This window comes from Lipophrys pholis, assembly GCF_963383615.2.
Source record: "Lipophrys pholis genome assembly, chromosome: 14".
In the NCBI taxonomy this organism is placed as follows: Eukaryota; Metazoa; Chordata; class Actinopteri; order Blenniiformes; family Blenniidae; genus Lipophrys; species Lipophrys pholis.
In genome coordinates, this window is record NC_137633.1 from 21,324,135 (window position 1) to 21,351,060 (window position 26,926).

Genomic DNA, 26,926 nt, shown 5'->3' on the forward strand with positions numbered 1-26,926 from the left:
TCAGAGCAAAGCAGCTAAAAATAGCATTCAGAGGAAGAGGGGAGGAAAAAAAAAATGATTGGAACACTTTGATATGCAGATAGACGCAGCAGGGAAAACTGCTCTGGCATGCTCAGGTACTGTGAAGCGAATGTGCTTCGACCCTGGAATGACACGAAACGTGATTACCGAGGAAAAAAACCAGCCTGAAAATACTCCCACAAATCGCTTTCACTTATTTCAATACGAGAGGTATGTCTCTGCCACATCAGCCTTAGAGCCAGCAACAACATGACCACTGTTTCACTCCGGTTTCTGTCAGCCGAAGAGCCCGCTAAATGCCATCACTAATGACTTCGCCTGCGGCGCGTTGCCTCGGCTCTCCTGTCTGATGCAGGCCGTTTGATGCGGCTGTCTTCCATCTGCCAAATGCTGTCGTACCAAACGGGCTACAGCAAACACTGCAAGCAATTAAACAGCCTGTTTTCTTGTAGATACGAGGCAAGTAAACAGCCTCAGGAGCCGATTTCTCGCGAAGGTGCAAAGACGCAGCACGTGGAGGTTGCACCAGATACGAATCTGTCATCGCAGAAGCACGAATGGAAGAAGAACTATCTTCGAACATTTAATGGTGTTAAGTGAACCTCTTCAAGACCAATCCTCCAGTTTTCCTTGTCTGATTTCTGCCCACAGTAGATTAAAAAGAAGCAAAGGATTAGCACATTTCTGAAGGTCCATACAGTGGAGGATATTTCCCAGGATACCACAAAGTGTTTTTAATCCAGCTGCCAGCTTCAAAAACTAAAAATAGGATCGCTGAAATGAAAGCAAGCAGCAGGTATGTATAATACAGTGCTGCTCTGCTTGATGGGATTGATGAAAGAGCAAAATGGGCCAAATCAAGTTGAGACGGGACATTGTGATGGTGCTGTCTTTCTGTTTGGAAGGGGAAATTCCTGTCTTTCACATGTACAGAGAGCTCTAACCAGATCCTGAAGGAGCAGCGTGGAGTCAGGATGTGACGTCCGGAGGCTTTTAACTTCAGTCAAGGATTCAAACCAGCAACCTTCCAGCTTGAATCACTGAAATCTAAGCTACCTCTGCTTATATTCTGTTCTGCTTTAACGCACACAAACTGAAACTACCTTTAAGGCTTCTGTTGAAAGATTATTTACTCTTATATTCTCATAATTCATCCAAAGTGGCGAGTAGGTTGACCCAATGATGGTTCATGGATTTAAAAAAAAAAAAAAGCTCTGATATATTTGAAAAGAGGAGGTTCTCTTGTTTAATTTGATGTGTAACATCACTCTATCTTTAACTGGTTAGAAAATTTTGATTGAGCCTCCCTTCTTTAATATTCTTAAATATCTAAGTTAATCTAAATAACTTACTCTCCAAAGTGTCAAACACATTTTTAGTTCAGAGGCCACACACAGTCCAATTTCATCTTGACTGGTAAGATAGCGCCATAATGAACTTTACATTTAAAATCTATAGTTTTTCTTTGCTGTGGCTTCGAGCGTAAGTGACGAAAATGTCTATATTTTCACAATTACTACGCACAAGGACCACGACCTCAACATAAAGACACTTTCAATGGTCTAATGTTGTGTTGTGTTGCTGCTCTTAAGAAATCTGTTTACAAAAAGTCACAGTTTTCTTTTTTTTTTTTTACTTCTGCCCTTGTCCTGTTCGGCAGCTTGGGCCAACAATATGATGTGATTGAGAGCCTTCGGAGTCAGAACAGATTTTGGTCTTGCAACAGGGAGAGACCTGGAGTCTCCTCCTGTTGCCTTCTCCGTCAGAAGATGGCATGGCTGCCGTACACGACCGGGGGGGAACGCTCAAAGAGAGAGAGAAGAGAAAAGAGAGAAAAAGGTTGAGGGAGGAGGGAGGAGGGGGGAGGGGGTAGGGGGATAACATACAATATCCTTGTTGTGCTCCATATATTATTTGCAGTTATCACACTGATCCAAATATTTTCCAACTGTTTTTGGATTAAACCAGCCTGAGCTGCTCTATCTAGACAGTAAAATGATTTCTTAGATTAACCAGCCTGAGCAGCTCTATCTAGCCAGTAACGTGAAGCAGGAACATGAATTAACAAAGAGGTGACAACAAAAGAGGAACATGATTTTTAAAGTTTGAGCAAATGATGATAGAGAACAAGCGACTTCAGAAGCACCTTTCGTGAGGAGTGGAAGTGTGTGTGTGTGTGTGTGTGTGTGTGTGTGTGTGTGTGTGTGTGTGTGTGTGTGTGTGTGTGTGGTTTGTCCACTGGGTGGGACCGGAACTGCTGTGGGGGGACCCGTGGCGAGACCCCGGGGTCCGAGGCCATCGGGCCCGGACACCGCCACCCCGGCAGACGGAAGCCCCCCAGGCCCGGGGAGACCCCAGCGAACCACCCCAGAGAGCCACGTCCCCGCCCAAAAAGCACCCGACGGAGAATGCAGAGAGGAATCCCCCCCAGGAAAGAGGGGCCCACAAGAGAAGGATAAAGGGCACAGGGCCCCAGGTCCCGACCCAAGCCGCCAAGCCGAGAAAAGGCCGGAGCAGGGCCCCCGGGCCGAGCGGGTCGAGAGCCCCCCCAACCCCGGCGGCGAGTCCCGCCGCACCCCCGGGAACAGCTGACAAGCGGCAGAACCCCGAAAGCGGCTTACCCCCTCAAGACCCTGCGTGACTAAGTGTGGTTAAAATTGTGGGTGGTGCAAAGTCGGGGGAGGACCCAGACCGCAGTTAAGTAGCCCGGACCCCCCACCTAGGCACCGCCCCACTGTTCCCTATTGTGGAGTAATATAAGGTGAGGTAAGGCAGGGAGGGTTCTGAGGGAGGGGGTCCCCCCGTCGCTAGGACCTTGGCCCAGCTGGACCCCCCGCGCTGCCCCACCCCACCCCCGAGCGGCCGGCCTAGGACCCGGGGAGCCACACCCCCCCCAAGTCACAGTTTTCTGAATATTTACAATATTTACAATTTGCTTGGTGGTTTGGATGGATTGGAGTCTTTCGAGTGCATCCTTGTGTCTACTTCTTATAGCATGTAAAGCACTTTGTGCTACATCTGTACGAAAAGTGCTATATAAATATGGTTAGATTTGATTACATTTGATTTAACTTAATCCACCTATGTTAAAGTCTGGTGCCATTTCCTTCATGCTTCCTGTTTTAATCATCTCAGTTCAGTGTTTTCCACGGTGTAGTGATCGGTTTCTGTTTTGGTTCATCAAAAACTCTGCAGTAACAGGAACCACTGTACTTCTTCGTTCCAGACTTTTGATACTTCACGAGAAATGCGAGGTCAGAACTGCAGTGAGGAGATGGAAAAAGAGTGATTGTGCGTGGCATATTCACTTTTCTGCATTAATCACGCCCACTTCATATTTCTGACAAATCTCAAAATAGTTGTCACACAAGAAAAAAACATCTGCCAAGATGATGTATTGAGAAAACAATGTCGGTATGTTTGTTTTCTCGCGCTCCACTTTTTAGATTTGTGGTTGCTTGTTTTTGTGCAGTTTGGACTTTTTATTTTATTTGTTTTGAGAAAACTTCAGTTGAATCCACCGGGTCTAAAAGTAATATGAGTGGTGCGTATATATTAAATCTTAAAAATCATTAGAGAACCAGGAATGTTTTTAAGATACTTACCTTGGTTAAAATTACCAAGATATTTGAGCATGTGTCGTCTCTTCTACTTCATCTGTGTAAAACGTTTATTAAAACACCACTCAAAATCATACAGGCTTTTTTTTTTTTTTCATCTCAGTGACAACAGTGCTGATTCATGCCTTTGTGCTAAGTAACTGTACTGAACTCTGGAGGATCCTAATTGGATAAGACAGATGTGCTCTTTAGAGACCAGGCTTCCTTTCACTGCGTCTCCTGCCAGCTACTCACAGTCAGAGCATTTACATGCACACTGGCATCCTCACTATGATTGGACTTTTGGAGTGTCCTGGTTATAAAGTATACTGCTCTTGCAACATCAGGATTAATGTCCCTGCTGCTTCTGAGAAGCCCGGCTGTGCAACCGGGGGCATCTGAGGTTAAAAAAAAAAAAAAGGAGATATTGTGAAAAACACAAATTGTACCACAATTTAATGCAAATGATGCCAAACATCCTTGTAAACAAGATATACTGACTCTCATCGAAAACTGACACGCGTGAACACATGCGTGTGCTTTATTTTTTTCTTTTTTTGCAATCTTCAACAGTGATGTGAACAAATTTCAATTTCCTTTTAATGCAGTTATGAGTGTCCGAAGTTTGACACTATAAATGTCTCTAAATGTCACTAAAGCATAATAACTGAAAATAGAATAGACGTAATGTTTTTGGGTACTTGTATGTCATTTTAGTCACACTGATGATTTATACCACATAGTTCAATATATGCCCACAAACCTCATTCAAACCTTTTGATCGGAATGTTTTGAGCAGGGTTTAAAAAGGAACAGATACTCTCTACATTTTGTTTAGTACAGGTGTTTAGTAGAGGTGTCAAGCATAAGGCCTGCAGGCCAAAACTGGCCCAAAAGATGCTCCAATCTGGTCAAGACACCAAGCAAATTCAAAACATTTCGAAGAAAACATTGATTTTCTTTTTCTTTTTAATTTTCTTAAGCATAGCCGACACAAAACTGCGAGCAAACAAGAATTAGCCTCAAAGCCATGCTGTTAGGGTGAGTTTGTAAAAACAACGATAATGGAAGAGCTATAGGAGAAGTGTTTTCCACATGTCACTGCATTTTGCATCAGAAGGTTTTATTGAAATCAGTTTTATGTTGTCATTGTACTCGTTTTTTGGTAGTAATTGGATATTGTTTTTTGACAAAAATACAGATATTTTAATCACGTATACTCTGCGCCGGAACAGAGAAAAACTTTCAAGTTTAAATTTAAAGGATATTATGGCACTTTTTTAGCGCTGCGGCCCACTCAAAGTGAAATTGGACTGTACGTGCGCCATGAACCAAAATGAGTTTGACACTTGTTTTAATCAGTAGTAATAAATACTCAGTACTCTTTCATCATATGGCAACAACTGACAAGCTGCGGATTATGATCAAGATGATATTAGAAGTGAAAAGCCCCCATAAACTCATTCGTCCATTGCAGCCGCTTGATCCAGGTTGGTGTTGCAACAGGAAAAACAATCTATGCACAGGGAGAACATGAAAACTGCACTAAGAAAGAACCTGACCTGGACTTGAACCGGCTTTTACTGGCTGTGCAGCGGCTGGCTGCTAACCACTACACCACCACCCCCATATGATTGAGTGAATCCACTTTATAGACAATACCAGATTCTGATGAAGACACGCTCACTTGCTGTTAACACACTGTCATACATCACAACATGCACATTATTTTCACATGAAAGGTGCAGCAGAAACCAAGCACTGCTCTAATATGTGCAATCATAACCGTGTGCAGCCTAAAGAATACTGCGGAGGATGCTCATCAAAAGCACAGAAATGACCTTGGAGAACTTAGTCGGGTGTTTTTTGTTACTTTTCAAAAGTGTGCGCTCGCACCTTCAGTTCATGACGTTCACAGAGTGAAACCTGCAAAGCTGCAAGCATCACACATTCACAGCGCAAACCTTCCAGCAGTAACATTAGAGATTCAATCCATGTCTCCAATGCTCGCTGCAACAAGACCAGGCTCGATCAGCCATCAAAATCAATACCTCTGGCTGTGGTCTATCGTGAAGATAATAAGGTGTCGTAGTAGAGACAGCGATGCCCATAACACCTTCTTTCTAAACCCTTTGTAAGTAAGACCCCCAATGAAATGTTTAGAATCTGAGTACCTCAGTACTCGATACCTACTGTATTCATGACTATTGAGAGGCAGCCTTAAAAAACACAATTAAATGTTGATTATATTCGATAGAAATCAATTGGAAAATGTGGAGTTGAATGTTTTGTGTGTGTGTGGATGAATGAATGAATGAATGAATGAATGAATGAATGGATGGATGGATGGACAGACGGATTCGTTCATAATGTTTTGGAAAATCAGAGATTGAAGAAGGGGTTCACAGTCTCTAATGAATAACAACATCTGCAAGGCCAAAGATTTTGAGCAAAGATCATATGCAATCACCAAAACTGCACATTGTTACTCGGTGGTCCTCAATTGACACTGTGTATTTGTGTATTCTGGATGTACTGTGTGCGCATAATGTAGCTTGCATGCGAGTGTGAGAGCAGAAAGGAAGGATGAAGCTTTGTGGAGTCGAAAAAAGTCTGCAGGGTTTGGAGCGGTAGCCTCGGGTTTCTTGAGTTTCTGACTGGAATTTAAACAGTCTGCAACACGAGCAGATACAAGAAACGAATAGCAAACAGCAGTTTTTACACCACTTAACTAAAATGCCTCACAGTCAACTGTGTCCTAAGTGTAGATTATTGACACTGTTCTTCGTTTATGCTGATGTTAGGCCGTGCCATTTTAGTACAGATTTTCAGTTAGAACACTGTGAGAAGCCTAACGGCCGGTGAAGGGAAGTCTAAAGTATTTTGCACTAATGGACAAGCGTAGCTCATTCTATTACAATGAGAGACCAGTTAAAAAAAGCTTTAGGGTGAATAAAACCAAGAGGGAGAAAACAGGGCGGCAATTAGTTCTCCAAGTAAAAGATTATTTAATAGGTAGTTCACAAACAAGATTAGGCTAAAACCAAAATAGCCTCAAAGAGAAATATTGAGTGTCTCTCTGAGGGGCTGCATCTATTCCACATGAGTTACAGGCAACGTGAGAGCACTTATTTATCACTGAATCTGCTGAGGATTGCTTCTGGTTGTTCCATACATGTCTGAGCCCGAGGCGGTGTTTATAACAGCTTCACAAGCACTCCTCTGAGGCCGCGCTTTAAAATGACGACGTGTTAACAGTAACAGACAGCTCTGAGATCTCTCCTGCGCGCACTGTATATATATGCTCATGTTATTTTAAACAACCAGGTGGCACTCCCAAAAAAAAAGAAAGAAAGAAAGAAAGAAAGAAAACCTTGTGGGTACGAAAGAAGGAGTGTCGCTTTAAATAAAGGGATGTATCTGAAGACATTACAGTTCAACTGCAGGTATGAGCAGCCTGATTCTTCATCAGTTCGCTGGACTTGTTTTCTAAACGTGTGCGTATTACGCTCAGTGACTCCTCCACCTAATTGCATGAACGCAGGCACTTCACCCACAGGGCAGCGGAGGGTTAGTGTCTCTATTGTCCTATTAATAATGGAGCAGGGGCCCAGCTGACTACCGACACAGTCTATAAAGCTACTCATCTCCAGGCCAACCCACGCACACATGTCAACACACACGCCGAAGCGTTGGACACAGCTCATCGCCGAGTGGTATACTGAGGAACAGACGAGCGACGCTGTTTACTTTTCTCTTCTTCTTTTTTTTTTTTCTTCCTTTATTTAATCAAAGGACAGGCACTTAAAGCTTTGTCGGGCCATTGAAAGATGAATTATCACCGCCCACGTCAAGCTTTCCAATCCGAGAGTTCCTCCAAGGACAGCTGTGTTGGAGTGCACCTCACAGGCTGCATATTAATATGACTTTTCTCCTCGTGTGGGAAAGATTTGACAAGTAGTCTGCTGAAGAGAAAAATGGTCCCCTAATCGACCAGACAATCTGCATTAATTTCACAGAGAAACGTTTCTCTAACCGAACATTGGAGTCATTTATTCATCAAAGTGGCACATATTTTCTCAGGACACATTCAAAAGTGAATACTTGGGGCTTTTAGTGTGGCGTTGCTTATATCAGATATATTTGTATTGTCACTTTAAGGCATTACACTTTCAGTTTTCTTTTGTATAATCTGCTAAATGAGGAAAAAAAAGCTGGATATTTTCATTACTTTTGAACCACATCTTCTCAAATCATTACTGTGGTTAAGTAGTATTATTATGGACATGGCAAGTATTAAATTTTCGTCATTGTTAAGTACAATTCAATCCATGTAATCTACTTTCGTTCCTCAAAATCACAAGTCACAACTTTGTACGCCCACAATTCAAATTCATGATCAAACCTGTTTGTCTTCAAGCTGGTTTTATTATTTTAACAGAGAAAACTGCTGCTTTGTATTACATTTATATTAGTTTACAACAAATACCATAGTGGGATTTTTATTCTTTTATTGATTGTTGAACCCCTACCTTTTCTTTCCTTCTATTCCCTCACCCCAACCGGAACATCACAAAGTCTCCACCTCTGACTCTGTTTCTGCAGGTTTCCTCCAGTTTAAAGGGAGTTTTCTTTTCCACTGTCTCCTCTGTTTGCTCATGCAGAATTGTTGGGGTTTTGTTAGTAAAAGTATCTTGAAAGGACTACGTTGTGTTAAGGGATACAGATATTAAATTGATTTGAATTGAATTGCCTGAAAAATGTGTTCTGAGCACAGTCCAGTAACTTTACAGGAATGTGCTTAAAAAGTGACTAATATCACCTTAAGTAGTCTTTCAGGAAAAGTACTGGAGTACCAATTAGGCAATGTAACAGGGGTAGAACTTGAATATAACATTTTCAGTATACATTCCATCTTTGAGCATTGCAACACAGATTATTTTAGGAGTGTCAGGCTTTGCACAAACAAATCCAAAAGTGGGCAATAAATACATTATTCTTCAGTAGGAAGGTTGCCACTTGATCTATATAACTTCTGAGCTGTACACATGTATAATGTTGTGTATTTCAGGGTTAATTTCCTTAAGTGATATATGAGTAGAATTTGCATGTTCTGCCCCCGTGTGTGTGTGTGTGTGTGTGTGTGTGTGTGTGTGTGTGTGTGTGTGTGTGTGTGTGTGTTTCCTCCAGGTACTCCAGTTTCTTCCCACAGTCTAAAAATATGCATGTGAGATTAACTGGTGATTCTAAATTGTCCCTAAGTGTGATTTTGAGTGTGTGTGGTTGTCTGTCTCAGTGTGTGTTTGCCCAGTGATGGACTGGTGTCCTAACGGATGGATGGATTGATGGATGGGTAGTGGGTCGGGACAGTCTATCCCTCCCAGAATAAAAAAAAAAAAAAAAAAAAAAGAATTTACAATTTCCGTCTGAATATTAATCAATATGAGTTATGTTAGTGAACTAACAGTGGAGAAGTGAAGTAACTATGAAAGACCTGAACCTGGATTTATTTCATGAGGCTCCTGGACATGAAGCCTCTTTCACAAACTGTGTGGATGCTGCTGAGTGGGTGTGTGCCTCCCGGAGCTGCTTCTGGAGCCAGGAAATATCATATTACATTATGACAAGGTGACACCAGCAGCCACGGCAGCAGACAGCAGCGCAGCACCGGCGCGTCTCGTGCCGCTGTCCGCGGTGCTGAACCGAACTGTCCGCGGTGCTGAAACCGGCATTTTGAAACCAGGTGTGTTATTGTGACTCTACCTGATTATGTCGTCGTTGTGTCCCAGGTAGAATTTCTGCTTGTGCTCCCGGGTGTTGTACACAACTCCCACACCGGCCACGAAATAGACTATCTCCTTGGCGGCGGTGTAGTACAGGTTGTTGCGGCACTGGTGTCCCCGGTATCCGTACACCCACTCCAGTCTCAGGTGGCAGTTGGGAGCAGTCCTGTCAGCCATGTCTGCACTTCCGTGTGTGTCTCTCTGTCGCGATCGCGTAGGCTTTCTGATGTAGTGTCATTCACCAAAAAGGATTTATTTCAAGCCCGCGCGTCCCATCACTTCCATCGGGTTTCAGGCAGTCGGAGGGGGGGAGCGCTGGATTCAGGCATTACTGGGGGTCATGTGGAGCGTCTGGGCGGAGGAAATACCTCAGAAGCGGGTTCCTATACGGCTGCTGTCATCGTGACGGTCTGTGTGGAGTTGGTGAGCTCCGGGTTTGCGCTCCTCTTCGGCTCAGGTCAAAGCTCCTGTCAAATCCTACAAAGATGGAGCTGCGCTGTTACTCCACAAGCTCCGCCCATAGCTGGTGACGATCGGCATGTCGTCCAATCAGATCCCGGGAAGTATGATGTCATCACGGCACGAGCGATAAAGTCAAGAGCGTGAGAATAATGAGTTTAAATAAAAGACGTCCCTGAAACCATCAAATCATCAAACCGTATCAAAAACCAATAATAATAATAATAATAATAATAATAATAATAATAATATTACTACTACTTCTACTACTACTTCTACTACTACTACTACTAGTAGTAGTAGGCATCCTTGCTATTAGGAGTAAGATAAAACATTCCCTTCTACTACCGTACATGTATCTTCTATACCACTTGGCACTAGAGTCAATCCCTGCTAAACATAGGCAGGGGCAAGATACACCTGAGGTCTCCAGTCCACCACAGGACAAACACACAGAGATAGAAAACCACACATACTCACATTCTCACCTCCCAACGAGAAGGTCAACAGCTTCTGATACTGCCTACGCCTGGAGGTGGCATGTTCTCCCTGTGTGTGTGTGTGTGTGTGTGTGTGTGTGTGTGTGTGTGTGTGTGTGTGTGTGTGTGTGTGTGTGTGTGTGTGTGTGTGTGTGTGTGTGTGTGTGTGTGTGTGTGTGTGTGTGTGTGTGTGTGTGTGTGCTAGCACTATCCCAGGTGTATTAGTTTCCTCACACAGTCAGAAACCATGCAGTGAGGTTAAATGGTGTTTATTGCCCTTGCCCTTAGTGAGCTCGGACTGGCTCCAGTGCCATATGACCCTGCACAGGACAAAACAAAATAGAAGATGGATGGGTTAACAAATGGGTTCCCACACTGAGGATAGATTCCCAGTGTGTGCATATGGTTGATGAGTTTAGCACTTTGATTTAACACTGTTTATGCTAATATAAGAAATACTTCAAAATACTACAAAATACAAAAGAAAAATCTCAATAATCACCTCAGGGTTTCTTCTAGTATTACCTTGAATGTACTGTCAGAAGAAAAATATAAGGACATGTAATTGCAACTTTTTTTTGCACTATTTCTTTTAGAGTCATGTTGTCCTGTATTTTTCATTATAATCCAATGAAAACACATTTTTTTTGTTTTTGTGTATTTCGTGTACTTTTATTTTCCATAACCGGATGTTTGTCATTCAAGCCCCGCCCCCTCCACTGTTGCCGAGCGACAGAGGAAGTTTGAAGCTTCTCTTCCGCCATCGTCCCGTTTGCGAACCGACTTTTCACTTATTGCATCGCTTTTCCCGGCAGCCATGGAGGTGACAATGGACCCTTTGTTCCTGGCGTGGAGCTACTCGAGGAGGCGGAAGCTCCACCAGTGTTCAGACATCTGTACGAAGATCTTACAGGACAATCCCTACGACCAGGTACTGTGGTGTAGTTAGCCTAGCATGCTAACGCAGCGAAGCCGCATAATCCAGATTAGAGTCCGTTTTGTGGATCATGTTTCCTTGTTTTAACCACTCGTTTCTTAATGTATGTTTCTTCGCACCTCTGCTTTGCGTTGCACCTTAACTTCCCTCCTCATCGTGTGTTATTGTCATCTTCCCACATTCCTCGTTTATTCTCATCTGTGTTCATCTTTAATTCCCTCTCACTAACCCACTGCATGCTATCTCCAGGAATCATCCTTGCTTATGTCGGAGGTAATCATCACTTCACTCTATTCCTGCCATCTTCATGCTTTTTCAAGGCTGAACCTGAGTCCTGGCTGTAACATGGGTATCTTTGGTTATTCCTGATGGTTATAACATGAATGTGTTGCAGGCTGCTTGGAGCTTGAAAACTCGTGCTTTGACAGAGATGGTGTACATTGATGAAATTGAAGTCGATCAGGAGGGGATTGCTGAGATTATGCTGGACGAGAGCGCTATTGCTCAGGTTGCACGTAAGTATTAACTCCCTCTCAAGCAAAATCATCTCAAATTGACCTTTTTTTTGATGACAAGACTGGACTTTCTTGCAGGACCTGGAACATCATTGAGACTTCCTGGAACAAGTCACGGTGGAGGTCCCACACCAGCTGTCAGGTACCTTATCCATCAACAAATTGAGATTGTCTTCAGGAAAGAACAAATGTCCTCTCAGTTGCTGTTTTTTTTCCTGTTTCGTAGGCCAATGACTCAGTCAGGGCGTCCCATCACTGGATTTGTGAGACCCAGCACACAGTCTGGGCGTCCCGGGACGATGGAGCAGGCCATCAAAACCCCGCGCACTGCAAGCACAGCTCGTCCCGTCACCAGTGCTTCTGGAAGATTCATTCGTTTGGGAACAGTGAGTGTTTACATTTCTAATGAAGGTCACATGTGAGTCATAATTATGGATTTATTGGCACATAAATCACAAATTTTTTTATGTTTATATGGTCTTTTGCACTCTCATACAAATATTTGATTAATCTAAGTCCCTTAATACATGGATTCCTGGATTTAATTTTGATTTAATGGCTGCAAAGTTGTCAGAAGTGGGCAACAAGTGAGTTTCATGGAGATAATCCTGGGCCTGTCATTATGGAAAGGTGTATTTTTCTTGTATTTTTGAAGTTTTTGCCTGTCATAAACAAGAGTGATAGAGACGAAAAGCACGTATGCCAAATGCAAGGCTTGAAGCTGAAGCATTCAACCTGATATTTTGTTTTTTATGTTTCTACAGGCTTCGATGTTAACTAACCCGGAAGGACCATTTATTAATTTGTCAAGACTAAATCTGGCCAAGTATTCTCAGAAACCCAATTTATCAAGAGTAAGTGTGAAACTCATCCATTCAAAAATACAAATTAGATTTTTTTTTCTTTCTTATGTGTACAATAATCACATTTTTATTTCCATAGACCCTGTTTGAGTATATCTTTCATCATGAAAATGACGTGAGAAATGTAGGTGCTGCATTACACCAAATAATATTCAGTATTATTGTCTGTGACTCGTGTAACGTTCATATTTCATTTTGGCTGCAGGCTTTAGATTTGGCTGCCCAGGCTACTGAACATGCACAGTTCAAAGACTGGTGGTGGAAAGTTCAGCTGGGTAAATGTTATTACAGGTAAGTTCCTCAGAAACATTCTTGCTCTTGAAGTTGGCATATGTAGAAGTTTCATTTGACTTTTGTGTGCTCTTCGCAGGCTTGGTTTATATAGAGAAGCAGAGAAACAATTTCGGTCGGCCCTCAACCAACAAGAGGTGGTCGATACATATCTCTACCTTTCAAAGGTAAAAATTTACGTAACGTGAATGCGAGTTTCTAATCTGTGTATATTCGGTGAGATAACATTATTTATGTATGCCGGCAGGTCTATCAGCGCATGGATCAACCAATTACAGCTCTCAACCTCTTCAAACAAGGCCTGGACCATTTCCCCGGTGAGGTCACCCTCCTGACGGGAATCGCTCGCATTCATGAGGTACATCGCGTCATCGTAGCGTTCGCTTGCTTCGCTCTCTCGGTGTAGCAGAACAAGGGAAGATAACAAATATGATGTCTCTGCATTAATATTGTCTCAGGAGATGAACAATATTTCATCGGCGACGGAGTACTACAAAGACGTCCTGAAGCAGGACAACACTCATGTGGAAGCGATCGCCTGCATAGGCAGCAACCACTTCTACACGGACCAGCCCGAGATCGCGCTCCGGTTTTACAGGTCTGTACACAATGTGTGAGGTCATGCAGAACGTTCAATATAATGATAGTTCTATAGTGACAAACACGACACAGTCATTTCAAGACACTTTGACAGAGAAAAACCATATGGGGGCATTGTTTGCAAAACTGTTTGTCAGTGCGATTGGAGAGTCTGGAGCTCAATCTGTATTAAGTCTGAAGAATTTGTCAATGCGAACTGGAATCTGCAAAAATTGGCTCAAAATCTGTATTTCTGTAATTCAGTTTTCAAATGTGTCAAAAAAAAAATCAGCTAATCTGTCTTGTAATTAATATATGTAATAAGAGTTGTCAATGGGTACAAAGATATTCATAGTGGAAAAGTCTACGTATTGGGCCTTTACGAGATCCAGACAGGCAACTCTCCGTACGAATGGACAAATAGTTTTGTTACACTAAAGCTCCCATAGTAATAATGATCCATCAGTCTTATATGGTGCTTATCAGGACACTCAAAGACGCTTTACATTGCATTATTCACTCTCTCTGTACTCGATGGTGGTAAGCTAAGGGACATATAGTCTAAACCGATAGAAGCTGGACTAGAAAATGGTCCAGGGTGTCGCTTTAACAAATAGAAAAGTCTTCTCCTTCATTCCACTTCCCACGAGATCATCATGGTTGCCACCACTTTGCGCATTTAAATCTTTCCGTAATGGCCAGCTTCAAATCTTCAAAGTTCAGACCAGTGTCTCTCACCATGCTGTCTGGATATGTCAAAGGTCTGTAACCTCACTTTTGGCAAGGTCGTCTCCACAGAATGGCGTCAGAATAATTTGGTCTTTAGCTCTTAAACGGTGTCCCACAAACCTGGCTATCCTCTGAGGAAGGCTTTTAGAGATTAGTAGAATTTCACCCTAAATATTTTTGTTTAAGTCTTCAAAGTCTTAATCCTAACCTTCAAAGTAGAGAGTGTGTCCGCCTCCATAACTGAAACTGGGAGCTGATTCTACCTGAGAGGAGCCTGAAAGCTGAAAGCTCTGCCTCCCTTTCTACTTTTAGAAAACCTAGGAACCTCCAGTAAGCAACACTCTGAGAACCAAGTGTTCTGCTTGGGTGATGTAGTAACAACAGCTCTTTAATATACGATGGAGTCTGCTTGTTAAGAGCTTTATAGGTTAAAAGAAGAGTATTCATGTGTGAAGGACCTCCAAACATACAGTTTCAGGTTGGTTTTTCATAAAATGTTATGCTTGAATTGATTAAATAATACATTTTATTTATCAGTGCCTTTCAGGACACCCAAGGTCACTGTACAATGTAATACTATGTAAAAATACAGTTAAAATCAAGTAAAAAAAAAAATCATTAATAGCAATAAAAAAAAAAAAAAAAAAAGCATTTGCAGCAGACCGACTAAACAAGTCTATGGAAGTTTGAATGACCCGATGATGAAGTTTCTTCCTCCTGTGACGCTCGTCTCTTTGGTAGACGGCTGCTCCAGATGGGTGTGTATAACTGCCAGCTGTACAACAACCTGGGCCTGTGCTGCTTTTACGCTCAGCAGTATGACATGACCCTGTCTTCGTTTGAGCGAGCCCTGGCTCTGGCAGCCAGCGACGAAGAGCAGTCCGATGTCTGGTACAACATCGGCCAAGTAGCCGTGGTGAGTTAGAACCGTCGCCGAGAGTTTCCCAGAATAACCCAGAACTGTATATGGTTTTCAGTTCAAATGAGTCTGTTTGATGTTTATAGGGCATAGGAGACCTGACGCTGGCCTACCAGGGTTTTAAACTGACTTTGGCTTTCAATAATGACCACGCTGAGGCCTACAACAACCTGGCTGTGCTGGAGCTGCGCAAAGGTCACATTGAGCAGGTGAGGACATTTTCCTGAGTCATAGCTTTTATTAAGACATTAAAAAAGCACGTATGACCTCATGATGGACTCACTGATATGATGTAGCACAGTAATAGAATGTAATTAATGACTGTTTAACATAGCCTGTGTTATCACAAGACATTTTCTAACTGCCCCCATTACAGTATTGATTCTTTTAAAGAGAATCTTTTGTCGTGGCACCAGTTAGGTGGTGCGATACAGTAAAAGCAGGTGTGTCTTTAAAACAGAAGATGCTGTGGGTTAATTTTGCCACAAAATGAAGAACGCACTTCTGCGTTTCTTTTAAACTATTGATTCCAATGATATAATACATGGTTTATTTGCTACACATTGGAATAAGAGATACGTTTGCCTCTACAATCATCTTCCTGACATCTGATTGGTGTATTTCACATCTTTTAGAAGCCTAACGCTTTTAGCAAGTCATATTTGATTTTGCAAATCACTTTCTTCAATAGAATAGAAACAATCTTACACACAAACTTAGAGACTCTAGAAGGTAGAAATGGTGAATTATCCCTGTTGGTCATGTGAATGGTACACAATGGCATTTACACAGACTTTAATGTATTTGAATATGCTCGGGTTTTGCTTTGTGTGATACTTCATTGAATGCCCTGGGTGATAAACACATTTTATTCAGGGGCCACAAACAGCCCGATTACATCTTGAGTGGGCCAGATCAATAGTGCCATGATAACCTTGAAATTCAGTTTTTCTGTGTTATAGCGTAGATTATATGTGATGATCAATTTTAATGAAACCTTCTGGTGTAAAATACAGTGAAATGTAAAAAAAAAATAATAATAATTCTCCTGTAGATGTTGCATTATTTATGTTTTTACAAACTCACCGTGACAGCATGACTGTGAGGCGTTTGATAGCAACGAGGTCGATTTCTTTCATGGCAGCATCAGTGATATCTCAGCTGGAGTCTCAGTGTTGTGTTTTGACCGCTACTCTTTAGAAATTGGTTAAAAAAAATAATCAATGTTTTCTTTGAAATCTTTACCATTTTCTTGGATTTCTTTGAATTGGAGCCTCTTGTGGGCCGGTTTTGGCCCACGGTCCACATGTTTGACACCCCGACTGTAAAATGTTGAAGAGAGCACCTGATTCCTGTACTTTTATGTTCTGCATTGTGAAAATACTGGGTTACAATGTTACCGCGGTAACAATTCTCGCGTGAACCTTCTGATGAAGTGTTCTCTCTGTTTCTCGAATGCAGTCCAAAGCTTTCCTGCAGACTGCGGCGTCGCTGTCCCCCCACATGTACGAACCACACTTCAATCTCTCAATTCTCTCCGACAAGGTAAATCCTTCCTGCTCAGTGAACGGTGCGTGAGGTGAGATCCCATCCATGACCGTGTGTCAGGGTGACGTTTGTTTCTCTGTTCAGATCGGGGACCTTCAGAGCAGCTACACGGCGGCCCAAAACTCCGAAGATGCTTTTCCAGAGCACGTCGACACTCAGCAGCTTCTTAAACAACTCCGGCAGCATTTCTCAGAGCTTTGAGGGTCAGAGTCGTATCAGATGTGGAATTATTGTTAGAACAGTGAAATCTTGTGGGGGTAGAGTCAACTAAAGGGAGGAAATGCTGTTTTGTCAATAGAGGCGCATTTATTCTAAAGTGCCGGGTAATGAGTACACTTCCAACATGAAGTATTTGCGTGTATTGTATCTCATAATTGGTCAGACTTCAGAGTTTTTGAATTCAGAATGTTTTACAGGTGTGCAGACAATTTGTAAACATCTTTGTTCTTTCCATACGTATAAATGAATTTCCTCTGAGGTTTGGAAAAAAAAAAGAAAAGAAAGAAGGTAATTCTCTGAGTAAAAATTTGTTGTTACCAATCATATGACACATATACATAGAAAAAGTGATGATTTGATAGGAAATAGTAAAAACAATTAGCGTACCCTTTGTATGAAGCAGATCTATTTTCATATCTGAACGTTTCTTGACGATTAAAACACTTCATAAAATGTGCCTGGGTTCATGAGGCAGACTCTTTTCAAGCTGAAGCCAAAACTTTGTGTTTTGAATACCACAATGACATTAACCTATAGATGTTGGCTCCCTTTCGCAAATCCACTTCAGGTTATAAGAGCACGGCGCGTCGTTCCATGATCTGAAGGGGTTTTCTGAGGGATACACGGCAGCGCAGTCTTCGTTCTGCTGGTTGTTGGGCTCTCCGACATGCCAGTACCTGTGGAAATAACAAACACACACATTATACACACACTTTAGATACAAAGGGATCATTATCTATATGGTGCGGAGGACTGAAAATGTGTAGTCAAGTAGAAGTACTGTGTTTAGTTTGTACTCACTTAAGTAAAGTACTTTGATCACTGGATTCAATCTAACTGAGAGGTACTTTTAATAATAATGACTATAGTAGCTTCAACAATGCGGGTTAAGAGTTTTGAATCTTACTTTAAATTGTGCATGTACTCAATAGCAACATTTTAAAAGCAGCTGATTAGATTATATAGTATAATCTGTAAGTAAAACAACCTGAAAATACTCTCATATTAAATGACTTGGTTAGTGGTAATCTGTTACTTCCAACTATCCAGGTGAAATGTATTTTTTTAGATACCCGTCAGACAGTCTGGTCCCATCGACCCATTTCCAGACTCCTTCGTCCTCCATGTCAGTCAGTCCAATCCAGAAACCATTCTGGTGGTATGTTAACGACGTGTCGTGATACTGAGCTATGAAATTAATTATTGCCAGCTGAAAACACATGGAAGGTCCACACAACCAAACACACACCACACACACGTATGTTAATATCTTTAGTCTCATTGTAGCACAGATATTTTTACTGAAATGCTTCTGACCCACTATGACCTCAGGCCTGCCGCCATGTTGGCTCTTACTTGTTTCTGTCGGCTCTTAATGACAATCAAATCGGCGTTGCGCTTCTGGCAGAACTGCCGGGCGGAGAGCCACGACCGGATCGAAAGACTCTCGGAGATGGCAAAGAAGTAGCAGGTGGAGTCTATGAAGCTCCACCCGGGTAAGCAGTGCCTGCAGCCTTCCTCTGTGGACACAGAAAACAAGAGGACACTCGTTCTGCCGGCTGCAGAACAATAATAATGCTTCTGCACGGACTCACTGAGGAGAGGCAGGTGAGATGTCAGCCTGGAAACCTCCACCTGAATTTGGTCAATCTGCTTCTGGTAGTCTTTTCTTCTGGTAATCTGGTGTTCCAGCTCCCACTTGGTGAGTTGGTGGTCGCTCCGCTCTTTCACCAGCTGCATCTGGGCTTCCTGTTTGCTCTGGACCGCCTGGTCGTACGCTGTCTGCAGCTTTGCCATCTCTCCGCTGATGTCCCTCAATAAGTAGCCTCCGGTAAGTTTTCTATCTGGAGGTGGTGAAGACATCATGCTGCATGGACACTGAAAGCACCACCTACATTCACGTTTCACATTTATTATTTAATTAATGTAAAACTGTTTCCTTTGGAAAACGGAACATTGCATGATTGGTTTGTTTGTATCTCACATACATTTGCACACGCATGCATATCTTACAATATCTACACTTTCACTTTATTTACTGATTTGTTTTTAAGGTGTTTCAATGGGACTATAATGCATATACAGTGTATGAACATGGATAGAGAAGTTGATTATAATACAAAATATACAATGTATGAGATTTCTTTATGGATTGGAAAACAACTAGAAATAAGATTCTATTTTTGAGATCTGTAGAAATGATTTATATTAATATTTGTTTGAGCCTTATTTAAACAGTTTTTAACCATTGTTGTTTATCTGTTTAGTAGCTATATTTCCAGATTTGAAATGAGTCTTGAATGAAAACTACTATTTTCAATTTGTTAACAGCGTGTTTGGATTTATTCAGAGTTGGAAAAGCCAATAAGACGTGTTCATGTAGCACCAGGAGAGACAATATAGAGAGAATAAAGAGCCACATGCAGTCTGACCCACAGGATGATCATGCAAAACAATTATCAGTGTCTTAAGGGTTTGTGATAACTCACAATAAACTCCCAGACCAATATTGACTGTCAGGAGAATGACAGCGAGCACTGCCAGGCTGATCACAAGCAGTTTGTACTGATTCACAGAGGATTCAGGTCTGATGGAGGACACCGTCACTGCACAGAGAAATGGAGGATCGGTATCAGAACAGCACAGCGTACAGTGACGACTCAGTTCAAAGTGATGATGCATAAATACACTGGTAAAGAAAGAAATTAAGTTTTACATTTTTATACTGGATACTTTTATATTTAAAGGCCTACCAAATTTTGATTGTCATTTAAAAGCCTTCAAGTAGCACAAGAAAATGTACGTCTTATTAAATATGACTGTTTTACATCTCAGCAGAGGTTAAGAGTTTGTGGGAACTGGGGATTGCAATGTGGACCCATCCTGCACTTGGAGAACCCCCTGGATGAAAAAACACAGCATGTCAATTTCATTGCTTATCAAAACCTTAGCGATCCCAGCACTAATTTAGAAGTGGAAGTTGAAAGGTGTGGATTTCAGGTTATTTTCGTTTAAATACTTGTGGTCATAAAACTAGAAAAAAAGTAAAGAGTCTTTTTGCACCATTTAGGTTAATAGTAGAAGAGCAAAAACTTGCTTGATCTTGAGTTTCAGTAAGTGCAGTACCAACCCCCCTGAGACTACTGGGCTGTTAAATGTGGCTTCTGAACTAAGAAGATATTTTGACAAATTATGACAATAACTGCAATTTATTTACTTGACCACAGGGGGCGCACTTTAGTTTGTATTCAGTTCAGATGACCAGGACACAGATGTAGAAATGTGTCAATATTAAAGATAATTTCTAGAATTTAACAAGTTATTCTGATGACCATATCAACTAACCAACTATGTATCTGACTTGCAGCTACATGTGGACAAATGTTTTCTGCATTTGAAGATGTAAATAGTTTCATAAAAAATTCCCTGTCACTGTACGTTGTAAAAGACATGCTGAACTGAAGCATAATATGTTAAAAACTACAGTTAATTCATTCAAATTTCAGCTTTGTCATGTGTTAAAGGTTATTAAATGTGAACATAGTAATGCGTTATTACTTTGTTGCACTAAAATACACAGATTTTGGATTGTAGTTATTTATTCATATATCATAATGCTATTATTTACCGGCTCTGCCCATTTCAGATCGAATTGTGCTGCATCTGGCCCCTGAAGTAAAATGACTTTGACATTTTCATTTACCATAACACTGATTTACACATTTTGATATTTTCTGGACGGACTATTTATAAAATCAGAGACCCAAAGTCAAGAAACATTAAGAGCTGAAAAGTGATCTTCAGTTTTACAGCACAGATCCTTTGAAATCACCGAGGAGCGTTGAGATTTCACTCTGTCACCTACCGTGTTGCTTCTCCTGCTCTGCGTAGACGGGCTGCTCATCGATACCAGATTCCTCTTGAAACTCCAGTCTGTCATACGTGTCATTGGGAACTCGATTGAATATTTTCCTGTTGTCCATGTTTGCTGTTAAGATGAGTACTCGTTTACCAGGATTGCATCTGAAGAGGGTTTTTTTTTCCTCCTCTGGTCATTGACCTGTGTGTGTATTTGAGTTTGGGAGAGTGTGTACCTTTACAAACTGAAGTTCATGTGTTAATTATTCACAGGGGACGTAGGTCAGTTGAAGGGAGATCGCATAAACAACGTGATTCCCACTTAATTGAACAATAATGAGTGACAAGGATTTTTATCTTAAAGGTTCTTTTTATTCATTTAGTTACTACAACAGTTATTCAGTCATGGTTAAAGGCTTGAATAGTAAAAAAAAAAAGATTATATTCATGTTTGGAATGATCGTGAGTGGCTGTGATCCAGGGGCTAAAATACATTTTAATGCTGTCCTGCTTGAGAAACTAGAAAGTTTCTGATCGCTCACACCCACTACTGGGATCTCACTCAACCCAAGAATAATCTGTTATAAACCTGTTTTTTTTTTGTTTTTTTTTGAATGATGAAAAACAACCAGATCTCTTTATTTTAGCATATGCAACCATTTACTAGATAACAGCAGCATTTACATACATGGAGAAATCAAGTCTGTACACAGCAAAGACTGTATTCATTGTTTCCAAGTCCCAAGGGCTGATATACCTGAAAAATAAGTAATATCACAGTGGTTTTCATGGAGGCTTCACGTCCTCCTCCGCTCCATCTCACAGATCCAGTTCAAGACCTGCTGCTGGCAGTTTGCATTATACAACGTCTTCAGTCGATCAATATTGTAGTAAAAAGCCCCACAGTTCTCTCTCTGAATTCCACTTTGGTTGGGCTGACCACTTCTCCATTGTCTTTGGTTTAAAGAAAAAGCAAATAAAAAAATCAAAGACAAATTTATCTTCAACCAGAACAATTATTTGTTGATAACGAAATGTCCAAGTGTGAGTGTGCACAGTCTTACGTTGAATTCACCCTTTTCCCGTTGTTAATCCAGGCCCACGTCTCGTCTGCCGGCGAGCCTGTGGCCCCGACCCAGAATCCGTTATGCCACCAAGCCGAGCTGAAGCGCCTCACGAAGTTCTCGTTCAAGAGTTGCTGTGTGAGTTCAGACACGTTTCCAGTCACATCGAGTATCAACAAACCGTGCAAGTAGTGAAACCACTCTTTCAGTTCAGTCTCATTATCATCCATATAGTCATGTTATCTTTTTCCAAAAAATGTTTTGTTATGCATCTAAATACAGATATTTCACCTGGAAAACTCAAGACTTCTAGAGACAGAAACGGTATTGATGAACTCCAGGATGTGGATGTTATGATCAGCTCTGTTTAACCTGAGAATATCTCAACAGCCATGTGTAATCTTGAATTCCCAAGTGTCTGAATTAAAAGGGCATGAACAGATTGAAAAAGTAAGCCTCTCACATGGTTTTACTTGTGTTAAGAAACAAATCCTTACCATGAAGATGGTTCACTTCCCCCACATTGAGGCTCAAAAACGGAACCATAATTCAGTTTCAATCACACCTGAAGCTCAGATTGTGGAGTTGTGTTCAGCACTGTCATGTTACTTTGAGAAGCTCTCTCATGTCCACTTTAGAAATCATTAATCATTAATATTTGCTAATTTTCTGATGTCATCGTTAGAAGTAGGGCTCTTAAAATGAACTGGTACTCACGTAAAGTGTACAATAAAGAAAAAAGAAAAATCATCCATTAAAATATCATACATTATTAAATCTATTGCTTATTTGTTTCTTCTTTTAATACTTTTTCCACTAATACATTAAAACAAAGAAAATATTATTATTACAGTTTATGGCATATGGTATTTTGTTTGTTAATTAGATTTTTGGATTGTTTCAAATTCATTTAAATCATTATACAATATAATCAAATAATAACCCCTGACGTGTCATTTTGTTTGTGGAATTTTAGAAAACAAATCAACCGCAACTGGAATTGGTGAGAGTTTCCTGTGTAAAAGAGCCATGAAGTGATTGTGTTGTCCTCGGTGCTATTGAAATGTAATAGAATAGAATTGGTCAAATGGGTTAAATGCTCACAAACTTATTTGAATTATTTTGGGAAAAAATGGATTAAAAAGTAACTTATGATTTTTGACATCAAGTTGTAATGTGGGCCGGGAGTTTAAGGCTCCTGATCTAATAAACTCTGTCACGTTCCAAGAACCTGGATTTCATTGAACCGACCTGCTCCTCTAAGTCGTCGATCACGACCAGGTCGCTCCCACGACTGATGCAGTCTGCTCGGCTGTCGTTCCAGTTCTTTTTCAGGGAAGGGGCGTGGTTTGTAAAATAATAGCAGCTTGACTTCAGAAGATGCCACCCAGGAAGACACCAGCCACAGTTCCCCTCTGTTACGAGAAGACAAACACTTCCTGTCATGGACATTTTTTACCTCTTCTTGTCGGGGGTCGGGGGGGGGGGGGGGGGGGCGAAAGCTGCTGCAGCTCTGTCTTACCTAGAGCGGTTTTATTAGCCTGGAGCATTTGCTTCTCCTGTTCCAGAGTTTCAATGTTCCTCTGAAGGGCGTCTGTCACAGCCAACTTCTCCTGGATTTGCGTCTTGAGCTGCTGATGAGCGGCTTGCTCTCTCGCCAGAGCCGCCTGGGCCTCTTCTTTAGCTTGGATGACCTCACCGTTGTTACGGAGATGGTTCATCTCAACAATAAGAGGCGCGACATCTGAGTCAGGAATCTGAAAGTCGTTTGCTTTTGCACCTGAAAAATAATGACATTCAAAACACAAAACAGAAGGAGAATGAGGCGACATGGCCAAAGCGTGTGAGGTCAAACCCCCTGCAGCATTTCAGTTCAACACTTATCTCAACAACCACTCGGTGGATCACCATGAGACCGCCAGTAGATATTTTGAACACAGATAAACATTCCCTTGAAAATCCACAAAGCTAAAACCCCATTTAGGTGATAATGTTTTCACGGGTGGCCCAGGCTACGAGGTTTTCAAGTGAAAGAAAAAACTGTTGGGATAACGCAACTTGTTAAAAATGCCCCGACCCTGTCTCCGGGCAAATGCAACTGTTTGAAAATGTTTTCAAGGAAACTGGGGAAAACACTACGACCGCGAATGCGCACCACAGTGGTAGTAAATAGTTCTTCTGCACATGTGCAAGTAGAAGGACAATAACAACAATGTTTTCCTCCAGAGCGTCATGACTCCCAGTCCATGTTCTCCTGGACTGGATAGTTTCATAGTTGAGAGTCTGAAGTAAGAACAATCAATCCAAACCTGGTCGGGTGTCCATACCAATGTTGGTAAACAGGCCATTGTTAATGTTTATAGCTTATTGTTCTCTGCGTACATGTGTGTGTGGTTTCATTAATATAACAAACAACAGCACCCACTAGAGGCCAAACATGCCAGCTACATTGGTTTCAGTGTTTCTGGTGTTGCCGTGGAAACTGACACTGTTTTCAAAACGTTGCCATGTAATCGCAAAACTTTTCTGAAATGAAAACATAAAAAACATGCGTTTTAACTTCAAATGTTGTTGTGTAAACAGGGCCTGAAGTAAACAATCTCTCAAAGAGACTCAAGGTGACAAAAGTAACATTAGAATAGATTCAATGATTTATCAAATGAAATATGCTTCATATTCCTGCTGCCTGTCGATGCAGCTGATAAATGTTGAGTTTTCTACTCATAGGCGTTCTCAAACTATTAGAGATTTTCCCGGTGGACAGATTCAGTTACTTTTACTGCTAATGATGCTTGTTTACGTCTACATTTGACAGGCAGAGAGAAATGATCAAGCACTAAACAGCTAATATCTGGAAAAAGAGTGAAACAACAATTCTACAGTTCTCAAATAAAAAAATGTAAAATTCATACATGGAATACGAGAGGATTTGGTAACTATAGCCAATTTCTTTATAGGTACATCTTTATAAGCTGTCAAAGATGTTTTGAGGTTCAGGATTAATTTTACTCTGGAAATTTGGCAAAAAGCACTTTTACAGTCTTTAGTGTTCTTGTAGCGTCTTATCAGTATAAACAGAACCAGGAATGTAGTGTCACTTTGCTGCTTGCGTGGCAGGAGTCTTCGTCCCACAATTTGACTCTTTTAACGTCCAGTTATATAATCTGAGCTGCCGGTACTGCCAAGATCCTTGGAATCACGGAGTAATCAGCACACACATTGTCAACGACTTCATCTTAGTGTGTTTTCTACAAGCCTCACAAAACTACATTTGGGCCGACCAAAATCATGTTATTGCGAAACTTTGAAAACAAAAAATGATACTTTCTAATTGTGTAGGCTTAATCATTCTCCTGTATTAATCCACAAATCAGTGCCAACATCAAATAGCTATGAGAAAATGAGTTGACAGTAAATTTCTCCAACTTGGGAATATAATCATTTTCTATTTTTATACTTTGTATTGTAAGTTTAGCCTTCTGATCAAATCCTTCAAAACACATAGCAAGCATCTGATAAATAAAATGAGCTGTCTCCTGTGAGCTCCCATACTTACAGTAAATCCCAATGACAGCAGCAGCTAACACCAGGACAACATTGAGCAGGCCCAGAGTCAGTACGACCAGTCGGTGGGGTGGACACATGGACCTCCTCTCTGCAAACAGGCCCGAAAGAATATTCTCTTCAGGTAATATTTCACTTTCAACATGTTCTGAGGCTCCAGAGTGACCTCTTAGTTAATTAGTTTGTCATCAGCCTGTAGATTAAATGGGTTTGTGTTACACCAACTTTCGCTATCACCACCAAGCGAGCAACAAGTAAACAAAGAGAATGAACTCAAGGAGTTTGGAAAATAAACCATACCTTGTCCAGACGGGTGACTGCCAAAGAGTGAATGGGCATTTCTGCTGAAATGTTGAGAAATCCTGCGTTTGAGCGACATCTCGTCCTCTGATCATGAGCGTGACTGTTCTCTATTACACTGCAGCAAGTCCAGCAGATTGATCTGGTTGTCCCTCCTGTTTACATTGGCGATAAAGCGTGTGTGTGTGTGTGCGTGCGTGCGTGCGTGCGTGCGTGCGTGCGTGTGTGCGTGCGTGTGTGTGTGCGTGTGTGTGTGTGTATGTGTGTGTGTGTGCCCGCGCAGTGACTCAGTAACTTAAAATTGGATCATCATTGGGGAAAAAAAACATCATCCAGTTTAGACTTTCATTGGGTTAATTTAAGAAAAACGTCCTTGTAAGGCGTCTCTGAGTGTGTGTGTTTATATTTCTCTATCCAAGGGGGCACCTCCACCCAGAGATGGGGACTCGATTCGCTGTATTGATGTCTTGTGACTTGACTTGAAAACAAATGAAAGACTTGAGATTCAACTTGGACTTGACTTAAGACACAAGGACTTCAATGACTTGAGTGTTGTTGATTTAGCGTTTTCAGTTTTAATATAAGAATAAAAATAATATCGATGATATGAGCGCAGGCTGAGAATGGCGTTGTCATGACGAGACCAGTCATGGCCTCTGCATGCTACAACCAATCACATGACAGGATTTTATCCCACAGCCAATCAGAGGAGATGAAGGCGTGTTAGTAAACCAGGAAATGTGACAATACGGCACATGATGGGTACGTCCGAATTGTCCCTCCTATCTCCTTATATATCGACTTTTCCTTAATCCCGGAAGTCTTTTGTGGCGGCCATGATAAGGACTGTCCGAATTTCTCAATAAGCAAAGGGAAGGAGGCTCGTTGCTTCCTTTAGAGCCTCCTTTAGCATAGGAGCCACTGATGCATCCTTTATCAACGGAGAGAGGCTGTCAGTGGGGAATCCAAGATGGGCGGGGGTGTGGCTCTCTGGGGCCTCCCTGGGTCTGGGGGGGGGGGGGGTTCCAACCACCAGGGTGACAGTGTCCGGGCCCAATGGCCTCCGGCCCCAGGGTGTCACTACAGGCTCCCCCACAACAGTTCCAACCACACACACACACACACACACACACACACACACACACACACACACACACACACACACACACACACACACACACACATCAATGAGATGTGTT

General features: G+C 41.6%; 4 protein-coding genes across 9 annotated transcripts in view; 1 reads left to right on the forward strand and 3 right to left on the reverse strand.

Moving 5' to 3' along the window:
* Positions 1–9,884, reverse strand: part of eml5 (EMAP like 5) — a 52,567-nt gene extending 42,683 nt beyond the window's left edge. The window contains exon 1 of the mRNA XM_080479429.1: positions 9,384–9,884. Coding sequence (XP_080335555.1) covers positions 9,384–9,580 — 197 coding nt within the window. The 5' untranslated portion in view covers positions 9,581–9,884. The remainder of the gene's footprint in view (positions 1–9,383) is intronic.
* A 1,181-nt stretch (positions 9,885–11,065) lies between these two features.
* Positions 11,066–17,398, forward strand: ttc8 (tetratricopeptide repeat domain 8). 5 transcript variants are annotated; one of them, XM_080480651.1, is made up of 15 exons: positions 11,066–11,272; positions 11,528–11,551; positions 11,673–11,793; positions 11,872–11,935; positions 12,020–12,179; positions 12,558–12,647; positions 12,736–12,780; positions 12,862–12,947; positions 13,027–13,114; positions 13,195–13,305; positions 13,406–13,545; positions 14,997–15,171; positions 15,261–15,383; positions 16,636–16,719; positions 16,807–17,398. In XM_080480651.1, the coding sequence occupies exons 1-15, from the start codon at positions 11,159–11,161 to the stop codon at positions 16,921–16,923; spliced, it is 1,542 nt and encodes a 513-aa protein (XP_080336777.1). In that variant the 5' UTR covers positions 11,066–11,158; the 3' UTR covers positions 16,924–17,398. The 5 variants fall into 5 exon arrangements, with proteins under 5 accessions (XP_080336777.1, XP_080336778.1, XP_080336779.1 ...); XM_080480652.1 differs by having other exon boundaries at positions 12,736–12,771; XM_080480653.1 differs by lacking the exon at positions 11,528–11,551.
* On the reverse strand, positions 17,005–21,007 carry LOC308120201 (uncharacterized protein). Of its 2 annotated transcripts, XM_080480657.1 has the most exons (6): positions 20,807–21,007; positions 19,431–19,547; positions 18,537–18,785; positions 18,298–18,461; positions 18,015–18,151; positions 17,005–17,618 (listed from the first exon to the last, which is right to left on the reverse strand). In XM_080480657.1, the coding sequence occupies exons 1-6, from the start codon at positions 20,922–20,924 to the stop codon at positions 17,468–17,470; spliced, it is 936 nt and encodes a 311-aa protein (XP_080336783.1). In that variant the 5' UTR covers positions 20,925–21,007; the 3' UTR covers positions 17,005–17,467. The 2 variants fall into 2 exon arrangements, with proteins under 2 accessions (XP_080336783.1, XP_080336782.1); XM_080480656.1 differs by having other exon boundaries at positions 17,013–17,618; positions 18,298–18,785; positions 20,807–20,989.
* A 148-nt stretch (positions 21,008–21,155) lies between these two features.
* LOC308120202 (C-type lectin domain family 7 member A-like) lies at positions 21,156–25,858 on the reverse strand. The gene is made up of 6 exons (XM_080480658.1): positions 25,728–25,858; positions 25,420–25,518; positions 23,386–23,643; positions 23,115–23,278; positions 21,864–21,997; positions 21,156–21,753 (listed from the first exon to the last, which is right to left on the reverse strand). The coding sequence occupies exons 1-6, from the start codon at positions 25,804–25,806 to the stop codon at positions 21,597–21,599; spliced, it is 891 nt and encodes a 296-aa protein (XP_080336784.1). The 5' UTR covers positions 25,807–25,858; the 3' UTR covers positions 21,156–21,596.
* Between the last annotated feature and the right edge of the window lie 1,068 nt (positions 25,859–26,926).